This window comes from Orussus abietinus, unplaced genomic scaffold (assembly GCF_000612105.2).
Source record: "Orussus abietinus isolate OABI.00-Male unplaced genomic scaffold, Oabi_2.0 scaffold318, whole genome shotgun sequence".
Lineage (NCBI taxonomy): Eukaryota > Metazoa > Arthropoda > Insecta > Hymenoptera > Orussidae > Orussus > Orussus abietinus.
Window position 1 is genome coordinate 1 of NW_019394464.1, and position 20,924 is coordinate 20,924.

A 20,924-nucleotide genomic window follows, 5' to 3' on the forward strand; every position below is an offset into this window, starting at 1 on the left:
CGGGACTCTGCGGGACTCTACGGGACTCTGCGGGCACTCTACGGGACTCTGCGGGACTCTACGGGACTCTACGGGACTGTGCGGGACTCTACTGGACACTCAAAAGCACTCGAAAAATGGTCGATAACGGTCGGAAACGCTCTGAAAACGGTCGAAGAACGCTCGATAACGCTAGTAGGTAAATGTAAAAATCATACGCGAAATGGCTCGGCTTATATCCGCGGCTAGGGAGGATTTTTCGCTGCATTCGGCTCTCACCCATAGTCGTTATGAGTGTAGCGCCGAACGTACTCATGCTCAACGCCACGCCCCGTAGCTTGGCGCTTGGCTGGTTGGGACGCGCGAAGATTTCTAGGAACGATCGCACTGGTACAGATTCGCTGCATGCGTGTTCCGTACGTGACCATCCACGCGTGCCCCAAAGCTCCGTATCGCATCGACTTCGGAGCAACAATGTACTTAGAGTAGAGAGGGCGCAACGAGTGTTCTTCCCTTACCATCAAAAGCGTGCAGTTCGGTAAGCGTAGGTAAGCCACCACCGTCAACTGCCGCATGGTATTACCCTCACAGGTACGTGAGCCACCAACTATGACTGGTAGATGGCACCGCCATAGCGAGTGCGCGATCCCCTACCAGAAATTCGTTGCTCCGCCCTTTGGGGCAAAAAACGGTTAAAGCTATCATACGAAACCAGAGGGCAGCACAGGATGCGATCGCGCCACCCTGCCCGTGAATAATCTCCCAACTCATATCTGATGGCAATGAAATGTCAAGCGCATACGCACCCGTTTCCATGGAGATTCAAATAAACAATCGTTCAAGATGACAGATCCATAACCTTAAACCTAGGATAGCTTTAAAAGTGCCGAACGAGGAAGCATCATTTATGTCAATTGAACAATGGAAAATGTGAATGATGTGGAAAGTGCTTCATCGCAATCTGCAAAACTTGAGCCTCAAGAAATTGAGCAAGAGCAGCCTTTAGAAGAACAAAAATCCGTAGAAAATATTGAAGTTTTAGACGACGAGTCGGCGCAGCCGCGATATCAGATTCGACCTCGTCTTTCTGAAAAGTACGTCTGAAACAACTTTAACAAAATGAGTTTTATTCACTCACTAAGTATTTTCGGCAGACCCTAAGTTTGATTCCAAGGGCTAAGTTGTCAATTTTAAATATAGGTTTAAACCTCTCACTGCAAAAGAAGTCATAAATAATGTACTGTTCGATCAATTATCAACAAAAACATACGATGCAGAGGAAGCGGTTCAATGGAGCAAAAACATTGCGGATACGATAAGAGAAAGGGTTAAAGGTAAATGTGCTTTGCTTTTAAGGGGTATTATATTTAAAACAATGGAGATTAAGAATTCTAAATATTCTAATTACAGCCGAATTTCAGTCTCCTCATTACAAGTATATTGTAAACATTGTTCTGGGAGAACAGCACGGAGCTGGGGTAAAAATGGGAACGAGATGTATCTGGGATGCCGAAGCCGACAGTTATGCATATGACACCTTTGTAAATGTAAGTCTTATTAATGTTGCGTGTTCCTACGGTGTGCAAAGTTAGTATCAATCTGTCTTTTTCCAGGACTCTATATTCTGCGTGGCTACAGTTTATGCTGTACACTTTTACTAAGCTCGTGTTTACGATATTTTTATACCAAACACCTCCTCGTATGTTATTAGCATGACCAAAGAAATACTCTTTATAAAATAAGAACATTTTGTTTTTATCTCAGTTACTCATATTTTGTATAACATAATATAATCGTTACCAAAAGCTGTGCATACGTGACTACAATTGATTAGAAACAAACCAGTTTATAATTACTCTAAAACATATCGTCAGGGCAAATCAAGGCCTACACGACTTACATTGTACAGCAAGGTACTATATCGTTTGTATAAATCATTAGAGCTAATAATCGATACATGTTTCCCTTACATTATACATTTATTAATGTACGTCATATGTATAGCATTACTTAAGATTATCAGTGACTAAAATTATTATAGCACCAAAATTCACGGGTTTGCCTTAGAATTACTGAATTCCATATCAGTCCCCCTCCCGAGGCGACTAACATTGAAATTGAATTCTAATCGAGTTAATTATTTAGTAATGAGAAGTATCGTTATTAGTAAGATCACTATAAAAGTTTGATTGAGAATTCAACTGCACGACATGCAACTGCTCCAAACTCTCATCCATCGATAGACAGTAAAATGTTTCCTAATCTTAAACAAAATGGCTGCGACAGGGTACGAGCAATTGAAATATACATATCGAAGTGAGGCCACTGTCACGTAACAATGCCAAAATAAAAGAGTAACTTTATATACGCCTCTGAATTAAAGGTTTAGCATTAAATACACAAGTACAGCACCGCTACTCTAAATTATCGATAGACAAAGGCATGACAGTAATTTAATTAAGACAATTAAGTATTAGTTACAGCGGTAATGATATTTAGCGCGTATCGCGGAAGATACACTATAGAAATTATTTAAATAACAGGACTTAACTGGCATGGCATAAATAAGGAGCGATTTAGGAGGAAAGGAAAACTGTACATGCGTATACAGGCACTTACTCGGTTTTCGTTTAGACTCTTACTTATGGGGAAAGGGCCTGACCCCATAAATATGCAGAGAATCAAGTGTGCATACCTACCATACGACCGGTTATCGAAAGTGCAGCTTCGCCGAAGGCCTAAACGATATATTACATTAGCCTTTCGCGCCGATTACTCCGTTTTCATTTTCAGCCGATCAACGATTACAGGCAATATAGACACCGCGATTAAATCGTTTTAATCCGGTAGCCGAGTGTGCGTAATATGTTACATGATTACGCACGGAAGGGCGCAGCAAAGTGGCAAGCAGACAGGAACGACGGCCTTTCCGCTGCTGCTTTTGCTCTTGCTTTTGCTGGAAGCCTCGTACTCGTATTTTCCACTGGCCTTCTGCCATCCACCCTAAAAGAAATTCAAGATAAACGTGATACCATGTGAACCAACGGAGGGATTTACAGGACGAGCTCGAAGTCGGTGACATACTCCTGATTGCGACATGGACGCGCTGGATTCTTCCTTTTTCGAGAATTCGCCCGATCCTGGAGGATAGTACACCGGAGGTCCAGGGACATTCTTTGTCTTCACTTTAGGTGGCGTGTGTGCCACAAAGTCCACTTCCTTCTTCGGGCCCTCGCCCCGTTTCTGGACCTGCTCTTGCTTCGAAATGTCGGCCAGCACCTCTCTCTAAGGAAAAAGCGAAATCGGAACATATAATATATCTGAGGCCGCTGTCAAATTGTTTCTAAAAATTCCCTCGAAGCTAGATACACCTTAAGGTGATATGAAAGGGTCATTCTGTATATATCCAAGCGCCAGAACATTTATAACATTTTTCTCAACAACTGGGTGTACCGAATCATTTGAAACTTCACCACGTGATTACGGAGGCCCTGAGCATCGCGTTCTTCCTAAGGACCTCCATAATCACGCGTTAAAGTTTCTAACGATTCAGAGGACCCAGTTTGATGATAAGTTTTATAAATATTTTGACGCTTTATATATATAGAATGACCCTTTCATATCACCTTAATCAGTTAACTGCGAGTATACACGTCGATAAACTGCGACATCACAGTAAATACCGCAGTTAACGGGTAAATGGAGTATTAATCGACCTCACGAGTGCCTCCTGGACGTACCTCGGAATCGGAGAACGAGGCCATGAGGTCCTCCAGTTTGGCCGGAGGTCCCTGGCCGTTGGAGGTCGACTTCGGGGGATAAACCTGAACCCCGCCCGTGGGGAAAGGTTTTGGAAGGAGGACTTCGTGGTCGTCGGGATGCCTGCTGGGCGGTATGGTGCTAGTGGTGTTCGAGTACTTGTAAACGGAGCTGCTCGACTGCTGGGTGGGATAATAATTGGTGGTCGTCCTGTGGGACCCATCAGGGGTCGGGTGTCTCCCAGCGGAAGGGGGTCTGCTGGGATAGTGCTCCTCGACTCTGTCGATGGTGGTGGACTTGGTCTCTTTGATGACCGGGGACGGGCCGGGATACGCGACCTGGTTGCTATGGTCCACCCTATCCGTCCCTGGTCCATATCCATTGGGGTAGTTGTATTGGTAGTACCTTTCGTTCCTGGTCACGGTGGCCTTTAAATCCACGCTGGTCGAGGGTGTTCCCGAGGGCCTCACTGGACTCACCGGCCTCCCGGGCTGGTAGTCGTGCTCCTCCACGTAGTACTTTGACTCTTTGTGAAGCGTCGTCGATTTCGTCATGTCTGCCGGGGACGTGCTACCATTCGTGACTGGACTGACCGGCCTTAACCCGGAATCGCTTGACGTCTGATACGCGATGGTTTTCTCGGACCCCCTCGGCAAGGTGTAGGTGATCGTCTGGTCGACTCCCTTTGATAGGTTGCCACCTGAGAGGTAGGTCTCAGGTGCCCCGGGCAGCTCGTAGGTGTAGGTCTTGATCGTGGTCGTCACTTTCGTGTTGGGTCCTGGTGCCAGGTTGATGGGCACCGCCGTTGCTGGCGATGGCACCGGGACGTACTCCACGTTCCCGTATTCCTGGGACGCGTTCGTCTGCACCGTCGTCACCGTGCTCTGCGCTGGCCTTGGCTCCACATGGTAACCTGAGGTTTAAGATACACCGTGTATATTGTGAACAATGTCGTCGCGATGAAATTTTATCATTTTACGGGGGCCATTGTATTCAAATATCGGGTGCCGGTTCGCGGTTTATTGTTGGTACCGTCACCGCGGTTCACCTTTAGTGGCGGTGGAACCGCACATTAGGGAATCGCTTTAAGGCGATGTGAAAGTGCCATCCAAGGGGTCGTGACACTTTTCTCCGAACTGAGTACACCGAATCGTTTAAAAACTCTAGAACATTAATATGGAGGTTATAAGGAAGGTCTCGAAACCCGTGAAATTTCATGTTTTGTTTATAACCAATTACTAAAATTGTTTATAACCAATTACTAAAAAAATGTAAATAAATTTTTTAAAACATCGAAATTTCCCAGGTGTTAGAACCTTCCGTATGACCTCCATATTTACATTATAAAGTTTGAAACAATTCCGTACATCCAGTTCGGAGAAAAGTTTCATGAACAAGACCTCGGATATATCACTTTAACGTCCCCTTAACATCTACACTGTTAAAAATAATAAAAATAGTCGTACAGCTCGTACACTCGTGTACTTTTATAATATACACATACATTTTAGTTAAACTTGGAACATAAAGTTTAATAAAATAGCAGTATCTTTAACAGTGCAGTTGAGACTTCCGTGAATTTTCCATGAACCTGGCTCGATTATCGATTACGAGGACATCGAAATTTAATCTGGATTTATTTATTCATTTTATTATCATATTATTATCTACTCACTCGACTCGTGGATGAATTTCACGTCCTTTTGTTTAGTGCTGGGCAGAGGCGACGTCGACGAGCTGTCGCTGTACAGCTGTCATGGAATAAATATTTATTCGATGAGCTTGGGGGTATATTAATCGTTCTTACGATTCTTTTTAAGGATAATTATCGAGGGAATTGCAAGTTAACAACGAGCGGAACCCACCAATTCTCTGCTGACCGTGGCAGTCTTGGTGAGAGGCTCCGGAGACCGAAGTCTTCGTGGCCTCGCCTCTTCGTAGCTGGTTTCGTGAATTTCCTCCCTGAAATAATGGGACATTAAAATTGTGGAAGAAAATTATCGAAATGATAATTACATGAGGTAGTAACCACTTGTTTGGGAATATTTCCACGTTTCCCTAGGGAAATGGAATACTCACACCAAGGGCAGTCCGGAGCTGTTCAGGCCATTCTCCGACATAGCCCACGAGTCTGGAACAGAGAGACGTTTTCATCGAACCGAGACCAACGGACCCAGAAAGGAGAGGAGCAAAGTGTCGACACTCGTCGCCATTAATTGACCGTAAACCCCGATTTAATTAACGCTAATCGGCGCCGTGCCCCGAGCCGTTGCTCCCTTAGATTGCGCCATTGACTCCTCCACTTTGTTTCTGCTCGGCGAGACCTCGAGGAAAGATCACCGCAGCCTCGAAAACCGATCTTGAGGGATTAAAAATTCATCTCTAATTCCATCACAACCGACTCCTCCATTTTATTTTTAAGAGTCCCAATGCAGCCTTCAGAAAAAATCTGCTCGGCATGAATTATGCGTTTTTATGGGAAACTCCATTAATGCGGCATTCAGAAAAAATCTGCTCGGCATGAATTACACGATTTTATGGGGAACTCCATTTTATTCCTAAAAGTGCGGCGTTCAAGATAAATCCGCTTGACTTGAATTATACGTTTTTATGGGGGAGATGCTTGCCAGTGGCCTAAGGTTTATGCGTTTTTTATGGGGGAGATGCTTGCAAGTGCCCTAAGGCTCTTCTCCCAATATTTCCCCGGGACTTCCATCGAGGAAAGGTCGAGGGAGATGCCGAGAAATCGGGTCAGCCTGTCAGCATAAGCCGACCTAATATGGCCACGTCGTTCCGCGCGGAGGACACGGTCTCTCGTCTCCGTGTCCGTCTCTGCCAAATACAGAACGTTCACCAGGGCCGACGTCCCGAGGAGGTTCACTCCTGACTTCTCCTTTTGAGAGGGAGGGAGTTTCACCTCGGGAACCGAAGGCGACCTCAGCCTGTGCTAAGGAACGGGTTCCTCGAGGTACGAATCGGTCCGACCTCGTCCCGAATTATGTACACGTAAAATCGCATAAATAAAATCCTTTTCCGCGATCCTAAACGCGGATCGAATGTTAAGGTTATATGACAGAGTCAATTCTATATAAATATGAAACGTTTAAATATCTACGAAACTTTTCTCCAAACTGGGTGCACCGAATTATTTGAAACTTTAACACACGATTAATGGAGGCCCTAAGGAAGAACGCGATGCCCGTGAAATTGCATTTTTCATACAAAAAACGTGATCTTGGTTATAGTCTAAGCTAAATAAAAAAAATATATATCTTTTGAAAAATGAAATTAGGGCCTTCATAGTCACGTGCCGAAGTTTCAAATGATTTGGTGCACTCAATTTTTAGGAAAGTTTTATAAATATTTCGACGTTCGGAAATATAGAATGATCCTTTCAAATCACCTTAAAGGACGCGTTTACAAATTTGAATTTACATTACAACCGGTAAAAAATTCGACTTTCCGGTAAAGTCCCTTCCTTCCTTCCCACTCGTGTCCATACCGATTATTCCTGCACGAAGAAAGAAACCTCATTAAACCAAAGAAATGTTTCATTAATTCAAATAATGAATTAATTGTTACAATACCGAAGGAACGTTGCATCCAATTAATTCGACATTACTTCGGGGCTAAATAATTATTTTCTAAATTAACAAAATATTTCTTAGCTCCCGTTCGAAGAAATATCTCTCTGGTTTAATGGTATTCTTTTTTCTTCTCTCGGTGAAATTATTCGATCCAGGATGACTAGTGTACCACGATGACGTTACACCTCTATCCGACAATTCGAGGCGTTGGAGTTGCGCCGATTTTTTCCGTCCCCTTCGGATGCTGGGATATTTTTCCCGCGTTTCCTGCGTCTCCGCAAGGCCGTAGCGCCCCGTAAAAGGAGCGACACGACTCGAGATCTGCCCGAGGAAACGCGAATACGTTCGACACACACCGGTCCACTTGTACGAGGAACTTGCCACGCATTGAAGCGGTTCAACTAAAGCCGGCGCCCACGCTTAGCGGAAGCGAGACATGCACGCATACGCAAGTCGATCCATATATGATATGGATATATATACCGAAATGTATCGTTTTCGACACGTATCAACGCCGATACGACAAAATTTCATATTACGCGGCTTCGATGGCATTTTTTACCCCGTCCGGCACTATATGTACGTTTAGTGAAAAGTGCCATTGAAACGGGCATTGCAGCACTTTGCCGGCGCCTTGATAAATAATTCATTGAACCAAGGATATATTTAAAAATATTATTAAGAAAAGCGATAATTCCAAAAGAAATGTTGCATCCAATTTGCTTGAGTTTGAGTGAAGTTCTATTGATCAATGAAATATTCCTTTGGTTGAATGATACTTTTTTTTTAATCAGGGTATAAATCGACTTTTTCGCGCACCGACATATATAACGCGGCGATAATCTCGCCTTTTTCTTTTTTTTTTCCCCCTTTTATTATGGCGGAACTCGGAGTCACGAGGTAGAAGGTTCGAACTCTTCGTCTCACCGGGGGAAACACTCGAAAGGTGGAGGCGCGGGTTTCCTTACTCACCGACTGGTTTCCCATCGAGGCTCTTGTTGTACTGGTAGGACACCTGCTTGTACGCCACCGTTTTGCTCTGGCCGGGCTGCACCTAAAAAGAGATCCTCGGTCAGAACGGCCTTGGCTGTCAGGAAGAACTCGACCGCGAGATTTTCCGCACGCGGATTGGATTCCAGTCCTCTATGCGCCTTATATGCGGATTATTTCGCGAAATCCGACTCCTCGCAATCGTTAAGGCTGTTTCCCAAAGTCGCGAATAAATTCACAAAAAATCGAAAATTAATCCTTCTCCAGCGAGATAAGCCACATATCGCTATAATTAATCACTCCCTGCCACCAGTTGGAAGGATCGTTCTATATATATATATCAAAACGTAGAAATATTTATAAAACTTTTCTCCAAGCTGAGTGTACCGAATTATCTGAAACTTTAACACGTGATTATGGAGGCCCTAAGGAAGAACCCAATGTTCGGGAAATTTCATTTTTCAATATAAAAAATGTCTTTTTTTTGGTCTTTGTCCGAGATAAATAAAAATTTCTTTTCAAAAAGTGAAATTTAACAAGCATTGCATTCATCCTTAGGGCCTCCACAATCTTGTAATGAAGTTTCAAATGATTCGGTGGACCCAATTTGTAGAAAAGATTTATAGATATTCGGACTGTTTGGTATGTATGTATGACACTTTCATATCAGCGTAAGCGTGCAATTACAGAATTGAAGAATTCACCGAGAGGAAAAAAACTTGGAAAATTATTTACAAAATTCATCCCCGAAGATGTTACGACGACAATTCAGACCCGAGATGCGACGAGCGACTTCGTTTCCCCGATTTACCCGATTCCTTTACAAGTTCCCACGTCAGTCCGTGCACCTCCTAGGAAGCGGAATCGCACTTTAGCCGAAGGTTTGAACGGACTCGGTACTTCTCGAAACTCGAAACAGGCTAGTCTACGTCCTTATAAAGAGGACCGCGCGTCCGGAGCCGGCCGCCGTTTGCGAGCAAATGGCGGCCGCAAGTCTCGTCGGCTGCGATTCCGCACCTCGGGCCCGAGGAATATTAAATGCGAGAGTCGTTCGTCGCTTAATCGAGAGATCGAACGAGACCGAGGATAAGCGTGGGCCTTCGAGCCGAGCGCCCAATATGGCCGAGATGAATCGCGCCCCTGACGTCACCGAAATCCCTCTTAAGAAATGCTGAGGACAAAAAAGAAGAAGACATTTGCACTTGTAACAAAGGACAGCATTGCCGATAAAGTTTTGCTCTTACTGCAGGAATGATCGTACAATAATGGCATCGGCAATAAGTATTTGCAATTACGTTGGATCTAGACGTAACCGCTCGCGCGGGATAATAGTTTCCAATTAACGAGAGACTTCATTTGCTTCGGTAAACGTGGTCACTAGAAAATAGGCCAGCAACAATTTTTTTTCTCAAGAAACGCTTTGGTGGAATTAATACTAGAAAAAAAAAATGATTACTTCATAGGGGCAACGCAAATTCTATCCGTGGATTGCAATACTCCTTATTAGCAAGAAGAAATCGTACATCGTTCATGAGATCAGGGGGGGATAATTTTTGGCTACTCCTACAAATTCATTTGTTAATTTAGCAAGCATTCTCTCTAAAGGAAATAATCCTACAGTTACACCTATTCGATACAATTGTAATGATTCTTGCTGTTCCTGCAATTATTACTGCAGTAAGAGCGAAACTTAATCAGCGATGCTGTCCTTTGTTAAAAGTGCAAATGCCTTTTTCTCCCATTGTCGGAGAGCTTTCCTTGGAAGAAATGCTTGCTAAATTAGCAATTGTCAAAAAAAAAGGATGTTACGACCGTGAATAGAATTTACGTTGCCCGACGTTTGGTTCAATATTGCCTGCACGGTCAGAGGAATTTCGCTCATATGTCGAAACGGCTCCGTGTTCAAAGGGTTAATGATCATTAATTATTTTCCTGCGCTGCGGCTTTCGCGACTGGCTTTCCATCGCGACAGTCGGAAACTACATTTTCAACGATTATCGCTCGCCACTTACGTTTACAGAGTCTGAAACTGAATTTTCCATAATTAATGCTCGACGGAGTTTCGCTCGCGGCGATCCGAGCTCGTTCGGTGGAACTGTTAGAGTAGACGAGCGGCTCGTCCCTCTAATCAGCATGCGAGCTACGGTTTTATGAAACTAGTTTCTTCGACCTATTAGTCAATGGTTTTTGCGCCCGCCCGGGAATGTAATCTCGACCGATGCATATCGAAGATAGCACTCCACTCGTGGATAGGCCTACAAGGTGCGTTCGCGTGTGCGTAAGCGGTACCGTATAATCATACGGCCCTCCTATACAGGTGCAATTACGGTGGACGATGAAGTCGTTCCTTCTCGTAGTTCCCGAGGGTGACATATGCGCGATGCACTTAGGATCCTCGAAACCTTTTCGATTTTCTCCAAAATGAAATGCGAAAACAATGTTGTCCTTCTTACAAAAAATTCACATGTAACCTATCCGACGTGCTTCCCAAAATTTAATTTAAGAGGAACACTTTCAAGAGGAGAGTCTCGAAGAGAGAAACTCAATTTTCGAAGAGAGTCTTCGTGCAAGGGAAATAAAAGCACTCGCATTTTTCCATAGCATCGCTGATAAAGTTTTTCTCTTACCACGGTGATAATCACACCGGTAGCAAAAGTCTTTGCAATTGTATCGAAACCATATAGGAGTATTTTCTCCAGAAAAAAAATGCTCGTGGAATTAACAATTGAATTTACAGCGGTAGATAAAAAATGTTCTCTCTCCCAGATCTCATGAGCGATCTATGATTTCTCGTCGCTGGTAAAGAATACCGCAAGCATACCTAAAATTTGCATTTCCCCGATGAAATAATCGCTTTTTTTTTTATTATTTTCACCAAAGAGTTTCTTGAAAAAATTGCTCCATTTTCAAATGTCCATGTTTTCCGGAGCAAGTGAAATTCCTTTTTACCACTGGTAATTATTTCCCTGCGGGTGTCCCTATCTTGCTGTGACTATTTTCGATAAATTTCAAGTCGCGGCGAAGTGTCGCCCTAACTTATGTTGGTCTACAGCCAAACCGATGGACCACTCACGTCTTGGAGCTCCTTGTCGAGCATCTCCAGGCCGGGAATGCCGCTCGGCTCGCCGCTGAGCCCCGTGGTGACATATTTCTCGGTAGTGGTCGTGGTCGTTCGAGTCGGTGAGGTGGGTCTGAAAGTCGGATTCGCACTTGAGCGAGCAAAAAGCCGAAGGAGAGACGTTCTCGACGTCGTTTCGCAGCCTGAGAATTTCGAGGCTTACCGGCCTTCGGAGAGGACTCTGGTGGGGTTCGCAGCGACTCTATATTCGACCTGAGGCTGGATGCGTCCTCTGCTGGGAGTAGCGCTCCTGGAGACGCTGGTCTGAAGGTCCTCCAGCAGCGCGTCTGAAATCCGAACACGCCATGAAATTCGGAGTTCACTTAAGGTGATACGAAAGGGTCATATATATATATAATGATATTAAATATTGATAAAACTTTTCTCCAAACTGAGTGCACCAAAAATCATGAAAAACCTTTAACACGTGATTATGGAGGCCCTAAGGAAAAACGCGATGCCCGTGAAATTTCATTTAACATAAAAAAGAAAAATGTGATCTTGATTCTAGACTAAGCTGAAGGAAAAAAAATTATTTTTTTTGGGTGAAAAATGAAATTTCACGAGCGTCGCGTTCTTCCTTAGGGCCTCGATAATCACGTATTAAGGATTCAAATTGTTCGATGCACCTTGTTCGGAGGAAGGTATCATAAATATTTTCTCGTTTTCATATATACAAAATGACCCATTCATATCACCTTAACAATTAATGTCAATGATTTACCCATTAAGGTGATGTGAAAGTGGGGTTTACAAAATTCTTCGCCGAACAGGGTGCACCGAATCGTTCCAAACTTCACGAAGTGAATATCGAGGCAACAAGAAAGGTCCTGAGACCACTGAAATTTCAATTGAAATTTCATTTGAAAAATTTCTTTATAGACGTTTTAAAAATTGTATATAAAAAAAGGAAATAAAATTTCATAGGAGTAGGGACCTTTCTTACAGCCTCGATATTCACGTTGGAAAGTTTGAACAGATTCGGTACTCCCACTTTGGGGAAAAATGTTCACGAGGGATTGACCCCTTAGATGCCACTTTCGCGCTCCCTTAACCCTTTGAACATGGAGCCATTTCGACATAAGGGCGAAATTCGTCTGACCGTGCAGGCAATATTGGACCAAACGTCGGGCGCCTTTAGACGCTCTTAGTGGCCAAAGGGTTAAACGGGCACTTGTGAAAAGTGAACCGGTGTGTCGCTTATCGATTAATATTAATATCATTATCCATTTAACGGATGTCGGATGAAAGGTGAACCACGGAAACTGGCCACCTTGGAGGGAGGCCCAAACGATATACGGTTACACCTTGAACTGGGAGCCTTACCCAAATTGTTCTCGAGGCTGTTCGTCGTGTTGGCCGAATAATTCTGTCCGGATATAGGTCCGCCATGAGTCACGATCTTTCTGCTCGTGTGCGAGCTCTCCCGAACCGTCGACGACATCGCGTCGGGTCTGCCGTGTCAATTCTGCAAATGCAAACGACGTTCAAGGTGAATGGTCTGAGTAAACATTTGAAGCTGCCTCTGCCAAACATGGGATATGACGTCCCTCGACAGTTCAACAAAAATGACCGACAATAAATACGGACATTATTGGGAAATATCAAAGATGACCGGGGAGATGTTTCCCGCCATTGTTCGAAAGAGAGACACGGCCCACTGGCGCCCTCTACGCCCTTTACACCTCTGTGAAAATTGGAACTACGAATTGTCACGCTACCCGGAATTAAAGCACCATCCGAAATATGGACACATTTCGCTACATTGTAAAAAAAAAAAATCATACAATTCATATACTTTTAGTACATAAGGTTGCAGTAAAATTATAAATTTCATGCCTTAATAGAGAATTAATATACATTTATGATAAAATTCTATGTAAGCTTATAATCCTATAACATCGTGTTGTGATTTTGTGAAATTGCGAAGAAAAATTATAAATTCGATATTCGAAAGTCATTTAGTACGCATTGTTTGCAAATTTTTTTATACGAGTTTTTAATTTTATGATCGTTTACATACGTTTATTTTTAAACAAATTTAATCGAGACATGACAAGTATCGGTGATACTGGCGGAGAAGCATTATAACGACATTCTTGAGTCCGAGAAATATTTAAATAACATTTCAAAAAATTCTTACAATTAATATAAGACTCCGGTGGCATCATGGACGATATGATATATCATACATATATTACACACATGTACTAAATTTATAATATACGTTATACATTTAATTTGGAAAATATGTTATAAAATTAGTATACCATGTGTTAATTATAATTTTACAAGAAAAATGTTGTAAAATTATAATACTTTTTTTAACAGTACAAAATATCTGGAGTAACATATGGAGTAATAAAAATTCCCCTCTTTCCTTCTTTCCGAGTTCCTAAATCCGTCAAGGTCATCCCTATCGTCTATGTGGCGCCAAAATGGCGGCACCTCGCGAGAGTGGACCCCTCGTGGAAATCGGAGATTTGGGTCGTCGGGATTTCGGGAAGGCGCGGCGACTCGTCTGGAGCTGCTCAGTCGGAAATACACTAAACGGCTTATGTTTATTCCGGTAGCCGCGACGTTGTAAACGGGGCCAACGGGCCAAGGAGCGTTTCCAAGTATCGCGACGATCGCCACCGAAACCCAGACCGGCCCGTAAATTTCCGGCATCAATGCGCGGCCCCGATTTCTAGGTTAGGTTCCTCCACTGCGAACGCCGCCACGTGCGACTTGCGGGAACATTCCGAATCAAGTGTGAGGTTAACTTGCCGGTTAAAGTCCGACGTATCGAGAGAGAAAGAAGTCCTCGATTTTAGAATTTCATGTCCACGGGACGAGACAATGCCGTCTGCATTTCTGCCCTCGGTGATTACAGAGACTACATACTTAACCACTTAAGCGCTTAAGAGATGCTTAACGAACTCGAGATTTATCGCGAGTGACAGCATTTCTGGCCTCGTGAAAGAGATGAAACTCCCCGTAAGACTGAACGCGTCTTCAAGGTTACCAGGCCATGTGGATCAAGGATAATTGGCGAATGTAGTCGTGTGATTACATGTGTGGTAAAGAGGCGAGTGTACCGTCTTCATCGACTCTGGGTAACTAAACCGTCCGCGAGTAACATTACCATTCAATTGTCCGTCATTTCTAAGGAACGTCAAAGTAACAGGCCGATCAAATTGCCGAACATATGCCGCGTTGTATATTTCTGCATTTAACCGGCCAATTCTCATTGTTAGGCTTGCGATCACCGGTACACATTAATTCGACTTTGCGAGATACGAGGCGACCGAGTCGCGCATTCAAATCTCCCGGGAACGCTCGGACGCCTCGCGACCCACGCTGGATCGGGTTAAAGAGCTGAGAAATACGCCATTTACTCGATAATTGACGCTCAAGACTCGTTAAATGCTTCTCCCGCATCCCGAAGACAACACTAGAGCCGAAAGACAGTCGTTTCTCGCGAGAAATGAGCGTCTGTTTGCGCTTCCACTCAGCGTCCGATATTTCCAAGATGGCGGCCGCGGCCGCCAGAAGCCGCGCTAAGACGCCTGCCAATTAGTCATTTCTTTGCGACCTCATCGCCGTCTCTCGCTGCCAAATGAGCATCGGTCGACTCGCCGTGACATCACGTCACGATTAATCCGAATATCTTAACGAAGTCGAGGTTTCGTGGAATATAAAAACTAGCCAATCAAAGCGAGTCTCGTCGCGGTATAACTGGTCAATCGAAACGCGTAGGCCGCCATCTTGAATCCCCACCAACTCGATCGTTTATAGCTCTTCCATCGATTAAGTGAAAAATATTCATGAAATTATCAAGCGAGGTATACCCGAGAAAGGCTTAAAGTGTCTAAACTCCTCGTATAAATCTCCGGCATGATGCAAAGCGCGAATTATTCCCCCGTTAATGGCGCCCCACGTGGGTCGAGTTAAGCAGCGACCGCTCTTACCGACCTTGCTAAATAAACCTTCCCATTCACTCGATCCCCCTCCCAGGAGGTTATGGGGAACCTTTCGGCGAGTTTCGCCTTCGGCATTCGGTATTCATTATATCACCGGTTCCAAGAAAAACCCGGCGAGGGTTTGCGGGCCCTCGTCATCTTCTGGGAATCAAACGCGAAGTTTTATTATAACCAAGGCCCCCTTATTAATACATCGCGGCCTTCGTTGCCGGACTCCCGCTTTAATTGCTCTTTAATTGACGATTGTCTAGAATTGTGGTCCCGGACTTCCACGGCGGAGACTGTTCGTTGGAAATTCCTCGAATACGCTGAATTTATCCGCTCCTTGGGTTGGCTCAAATTGTAGGCATAAATTTCTTTCACCTCAAAGGATATAGATTACCTCGCGCTTATTCCGAGCGACTCTTTTAACGGGTTCGCCATCGCCCACGCGAAATCTGTATTTTTATCCGTCCAATCGAGGGTACCGAGATAAGTCGAGAGGGCCGTTTTCATCCGATGGGCCTATTAATCCTCATAAAAAGGAACGCTCTTCTTCAACTCATCGCCCCCTCGTCTCCTCTCAGCGTGGAAGTCTTCCAGCAAGAATGTCGCGACAAAAACCCCCTCCAAAAGGCGGAATACTTATTCCGACTCGGTTAAAGTGATATGAAAGGGTTGTTCCATGTATATACAAAACTTGTCTCCAAACTCTGTACACCGAATCATTTGAAATTTTAACATATGATTATAAAGGCCCTAAGAAATGACATGATGCTCGTAATATTTCGTTTCTCCAAAAAAAAATTGTTTCTTCAGTCTAGGCCAGAACCGAGATCATATTTTTTTTGGGTGAAAAATGAAATTTCACGATCATCGCGTTCTTTCTTATGGCCTCTATAATCATGTGTTAAAGTTTCAAATGATTCGGTGCACCCAGTTTGGAGAAAAGTTTTATAAATATTTGGACGTTATATATATGTAATACCCTGAGAGAAAAATTTCCCTGTACTTGAGAAAATATGATATTTATCGATTGGAAAGATATTTTGCCGGTAGCAATGACAAAATCCGCCGATAAAACATTTCGATGGTCGCAAGTGATCTCGTTTAGAATGTTCATTTTTGCGCTCGGTATAGATCGCCTCGTTAACGTGATTTTTTTTTCTACGGGGACAGATTAGATCGTCCAGGAAGATGATGGACCCCAATTAACCGGCGCAGTCTCGAAGCGCAGCGGAAGTCAAGCTCATCGTGTTAAGAAAAGAGGGGCTTGACGAATACGACGGAATTAGCCGGGCAAAATGGATCGTCTCCGCTCGTCGGGGACTCCGTCGGGTTGGATTACTTTTAAACCGAGCCTCTGACTCATGGACTATTTCGCACCTCTTATATTTTTCCACTTCAGGTGCAAACTGGACGGTCTGCTCATTAAACCTAATCGCTCCTCCGTTCTCTATTGCTTATCGCAAGGATCCCGATAATGATCCTTAACCCTTTGAACAAGGAGCCATTTCGACATATAGGCGAAATTCGTCCGACCGTGCAGGCAATATTAGACCAAACGTCGGGCTCTTAGTAGCCAAGGGGTTAAAGCGCGAGATCTTTTAAATTTGACGCTAAATATGAGATCAATTATTACAGAAGGGTCATTCGCACAGGAAATCGGGGATTTTAATCCTCGAAATCAGGTGGAAATCATATGCAAATCTATCAAGAGGAGGCCACTGGAAGTCATTAGAAATCACCGAAAAACATTGGGCTGGGTGAACCCGGAATCCAGTTTGCGGCACAAACAAAATTATAATTGGCTTATCGGAATGTTTCTGTGATGCAGACGTTTGTGCCATTTCCTTTTATTTTTCCTACAAAACCCAGAGCGGTTAAAAAAAATAAACAAATATTGTTGGGTTATGTTACCGAATCGCATTGTTGTTTATGAAATAAAATCAGAGGCAGGCGGTTTTCAATGAAGGGAAACTATTGGGTGGGCAACGAAGTGATTGCGGATTTTTGAATACCATTTATTGACAACATCCACAATCAGTTTTTTGCCAACCCAATATTTCACCGATTTCCGAGTGAACGTCCCCTCGGGTTCGGCGCAGAAATCCGCGATCGCGTGTTCAAGATGGCGCGTAGGTGGCCAGGGCGCATGCGCGCGAGGCTGCGGGTGCCCAATGAGCGTAAATCATTCGCCGGTCCTTTTTCCCCTGGCAGGCGGCCGGCCAGGAATGCATCCTCCGCGGCTCGGGGAGCCTCCACGGGGAAGGCACCAAGAGGAACCGGTCTCCTCCCGGCCCGCCGGAGGAAACGTTTCTGGGAGTTTATAAGCGACGGCGCGAGGAAAAAAGCGAAACGAGTCCTTCGCCCGCTCCAGCCCCGCCGGCGGCGCAGCCGAAGGTCGGCTCCGGGACGCCCACGCATGCGCCCGAGAAAACCTTTAACAAAGTCGCTTTTTATCGAACAAATCGGATCTTAGATCGCGATTATGCGGCTAATAATTGCTTGTCACTCGTTTAAAAAAAAAATCGGAAATAACGAGCCAGATTATGCCCAACGCGCCCACGCACTCGCCGATGTTAAGGTGCTATGAAAGTGTTATACATGCATATATGTCAGAAAGTAAAAATATTTATAAAACATTTCCGCTCCGGGACGCATGCGCCCGAGAAAACCTTTAACAAAGTCGGCTTTTTATCGAACGTATCGGATCTTAGATCGTAATTATGCGGCTAATAATTGCTTGTCACTCGTTTCAAAAAAAATCGGAAATAACTCGAGCCGGATTATGCCAAACGCGCCCACGCACTCATCGATGGAACCCTTAAGGTGATATGAAAGAGACATTCTATATACAATACCATAAAACGTGAAAATATTTATAAAACTTTTCTCCAAACTGGGTGCACCAAATCATTTGACACTTCAGCCCTAAGAAAGAACGTGATGCTCCTGAAATTTCATTTTTTCCAAGCAAAAATTTTATTATATGTCCCATACTGGAACAAAAATGACATTTTTTTGTTTCGTGAAAAATGAAATTTCACAAACATCGCGTTCTTCCTTAGGGCCTCCATAATCACGTGTTAAAGTATCAAGTTATTCGGTGCACTCAGTTCGGAGAAAAGTTTCACGACGATTGACGATGGATCACTTTCGTGTCACCTTAACTCTTTGAACACGAAGCCAATTCGACATATGGGCGAAATTCGTCTGACCGTGCAGGCAATATTGGACCAATCATGGTCTAAGACGTTCCTCGTCCCTTATTAAAAATAAAAATCGGAAATCAAGACACAGGACAAGTTACGCTGCGGGAAACCGCGAGCCCGCAGAAAGTTCGAGGGAAAATCTAAATCAGGCGCGCATAAATATTAGTCTTTTCGCGCGAGGGCCGCTCCGAGTATAGACGGCATCGTAGAAATATTTACCGGCCGAGTGGGGAATTATTTTTCACCGAATAAACAACAAGGGCGACAGTTTCAAGAGCACGACCCGCCGGTCTTAATTATCATCCGAGGTGTGGAGGTTAACTTTGAACCCGAGCACCGATCGTGGAAATCCCATGGAGAGGGTTAAATATCGCCCGCAAGACGGAAATATGATTGCTATAATCATCCTAGACGCGATATTTAAGCCTGGGCGTCGGCTGGACGCATTTAGACGCGATTTGCGTATGCAAGAGCATTAAATCCGCCGAGTCGTACCCCGAGATCGGCGGAAGTTAAACGGAGCAAGAAATGCTCGGGGAGAAAGAGCCCGTAAAAGTAGCAGAGAGGGAGAGAGAGAAAGAGAGAGAGCCGAGCAAATTAATGTTCTCCACGCATTTATCGCAATCATTCGGACGACCTGCTCGCAGGAAATTCCGCGATGCAAGTGCTCATTTCCTTAACTTAACGCGGCGTCGGCATAGGAGAAAACTGCAGTTTCACTTGCCCCCTCGGAATCCATCTGAATGGTACCCTGAGCAAAAAAACATTTCATTGAACAAATGGAATGTTTCGTAAATCCGATGAATAATTATTTCACCGAAATAACCCGGAATAAATTGGATGCGACCTGTCGTCAGAATGATCACCATTTATTTCACTTCATTCGAAATAAATAATATTTTAATTGACAAAATATATTCCCTCGGTCCAATGAATTACTCTTCTCGGCGCACCATTACAAGAAGACCATTATATACAGACATTACGCGGGAATAAAATTAATACAAGTACTAAATTCATAACCGACCTTAAGAAATTAATGAACCCTGTCTAAATGAGACTTCCAGCGAAAATACCGTGAAACTGCGATTTTCCTTTTTTAACCGTGAAGACCCACTCTGGCTCTCGACAAAACCCGGAAATCAAACAATTTCGGACAATGGCGAGTACATTATCTGGTATAAAGCCAAAGTGCAAACGGGATGCAGATTGCAATCATCGCCGAAGATTAATCGGTCCGGATTATGCAACTGGACAATTGGCCGGCAGAACAATTGTCGCGGAATTTGAGCGGTTCGTTTAGCCTGGAAAACTGTTTAACATGCAAGATCCGTAAATTAGCATGAAACATTTCTCGCTTCTAGGGGATTGTTTGTATTGAAAATGAGATAGTTTTCAGCGCTCGCTTCTGTGGTTCGCTTCTCGTGGTCGATCCAAGACCCAGGTTGACACAATGCGCATGAAAAGTAGCCTATTTTCGACAGAGGCGTCATGCAACACAAACTGGCGCCTCTTGGCATAGCGCCGAGTTTTCCGTTCCCCAGAGCCCAGCTCTCGTGTTTTTATTAAAATTTTCCAGATTTCCCAACCGCCCGTGAAGTGATTAGAAAGCCGCTCATTTTCGCTCACAAATTCCCACATCATCCGCCGGCTTGACCTAAGTAAAAGATAAAAGATTACCCACGCTTCATCCTAATCACAGGTAGGCGCAATCGTTTCTTTACGGCAATTACTAGGCGTCAGAGGAAGGCAATAATTTCTGCACAAAGGCTTCGGAAAGGAATGCCTCGCCGATCGTGAATGGCATACGGTTCCCTATATCACCGACTTTATGACCGATTTTATTCCCAGAAAAAAAAAAGACACCTACAATATCTATTAATATACACTTTGTAAGCACGGCCTTATGCAATTAAATTTTCACGTGAGATAAAATATTCGAGCGATATTTCCTGCTACATGGTAAAACAAATGAATAAAACCATACCTAAAATATCCATTAATATTCACTCTGTAATCACGCTCTTATACAATTAAATATCCACATGAAATAAAATATTCGTGCGACATTTCCTGCTATAAGGTAAAACAAATTAATAAAATAATGGAAAATTCTGTAAAAGATAGGTTAGAAGTCTCACCGAAAGACACGGGGTAATCCGAATGACTGACCCACACCGGGAAGATTCACTTTCTTCAGGCCTCTCCTCGAGAAAAAAAATCGAGTCGAATACGAGTCGTGTAAAAATGACGAAGAGACGAGATCCTGCGCCGTGGACCGACCGCGCGCAACTGACTCCACGCGACTGACCGCTCGCGCGCTAAGCCTGGC

The 20,924-nt window shown here is 44.0% G+C and overlaps 2 protein-coding genes across 6 annotated transcripts; one reads left to right on the forward strand and one right to left on the reverse strand.

Moving 5' to 3' along the window:
- The first annotated feature begins 838 nt into the window (after positions 1–838).
- On the forward strand, positions 839–1,684 carry LOC105702591 (tctex1 domain-containing protein 2-like). Of its 3 annotated transcripts, none has more exons than XM_012430268.1 (4): positions 839–1,073; positions 1,180–1,313; positions 1,390–1,526; positions 1,593–1,684. In XM_012430268.1, exons 1-4 carry the CDS (start codon positions 901–903, stop codon positions 1,638–1,640), a joined length of 492 nt encoding a protein of 163 aa, XP_012285691.1. In that variant the 5' UTR covers positions 839–900; the 3' UTR covers positions 1,641–1,684. The 3 variants fall into 3 exon arrangements, with proteins under 3 accessions (XP_012285691.1, XP_023288231.1, XP_023288230.1); XM_023432463.1 differs by having other exon boundaries at positions 1,401–1,526; XM_023432462.1 differs by lacking the exon at positions 1,593–1,684 and having other exon boundaries at positions 1,401–1,569.
- Positions 1,685–1,718: 34 nt separating this feature from the next.
- Positions 1,719–20,872, reverse strand: LOC105702590. Of its 3 annotated transcripts, XM_012430264.1 has the most exons (12): positions 20,734–20,872; positions 12,760–12,901; positions 11,597–11,720; positions 11,389–11,506; positions 8,298–8,379; positions 5,818–5,869; positions 5,604–5,700; positions 5,414–5,489; positions 3,720–4,651; positions 3,064–3,264; positions 2,864–2,982; positions 1,719–2,717 (listed from the first exon to the last, which is right to left on the reverse strand). In XM_012430264.1, exons 2-12 carry the CDS (start codon positions 12,875–12,877, stop codon positions 2,690–2,692), a joined length of 1,947 nt encoding a protein of 648 aa, XP_012285687.1. In that variant the 5' UTR covers positions 12,878–12,901; positions 20,734–20,872; the 3' UTR covers positions 1,719–2,689. The 3 variants fall into 3 exon arrangements, with proteins under 3 accessions (XP_012285687.1, XP_012285688.1, XP_012285690.1); XM_012430265.1 differs by having other exon boundaries at positions 1,719–2,982; XM_012430267.2 differs by lacking the exons at positions 11,389–11,506; positions 11,597–11,720; positions 12,760–12,901; positions 20,734–20,872 and adding an exon at positions 9,051–9,239.
- Between the last annotated feature and the right edge of the window lie 52 nt (positions 20,873–20,924).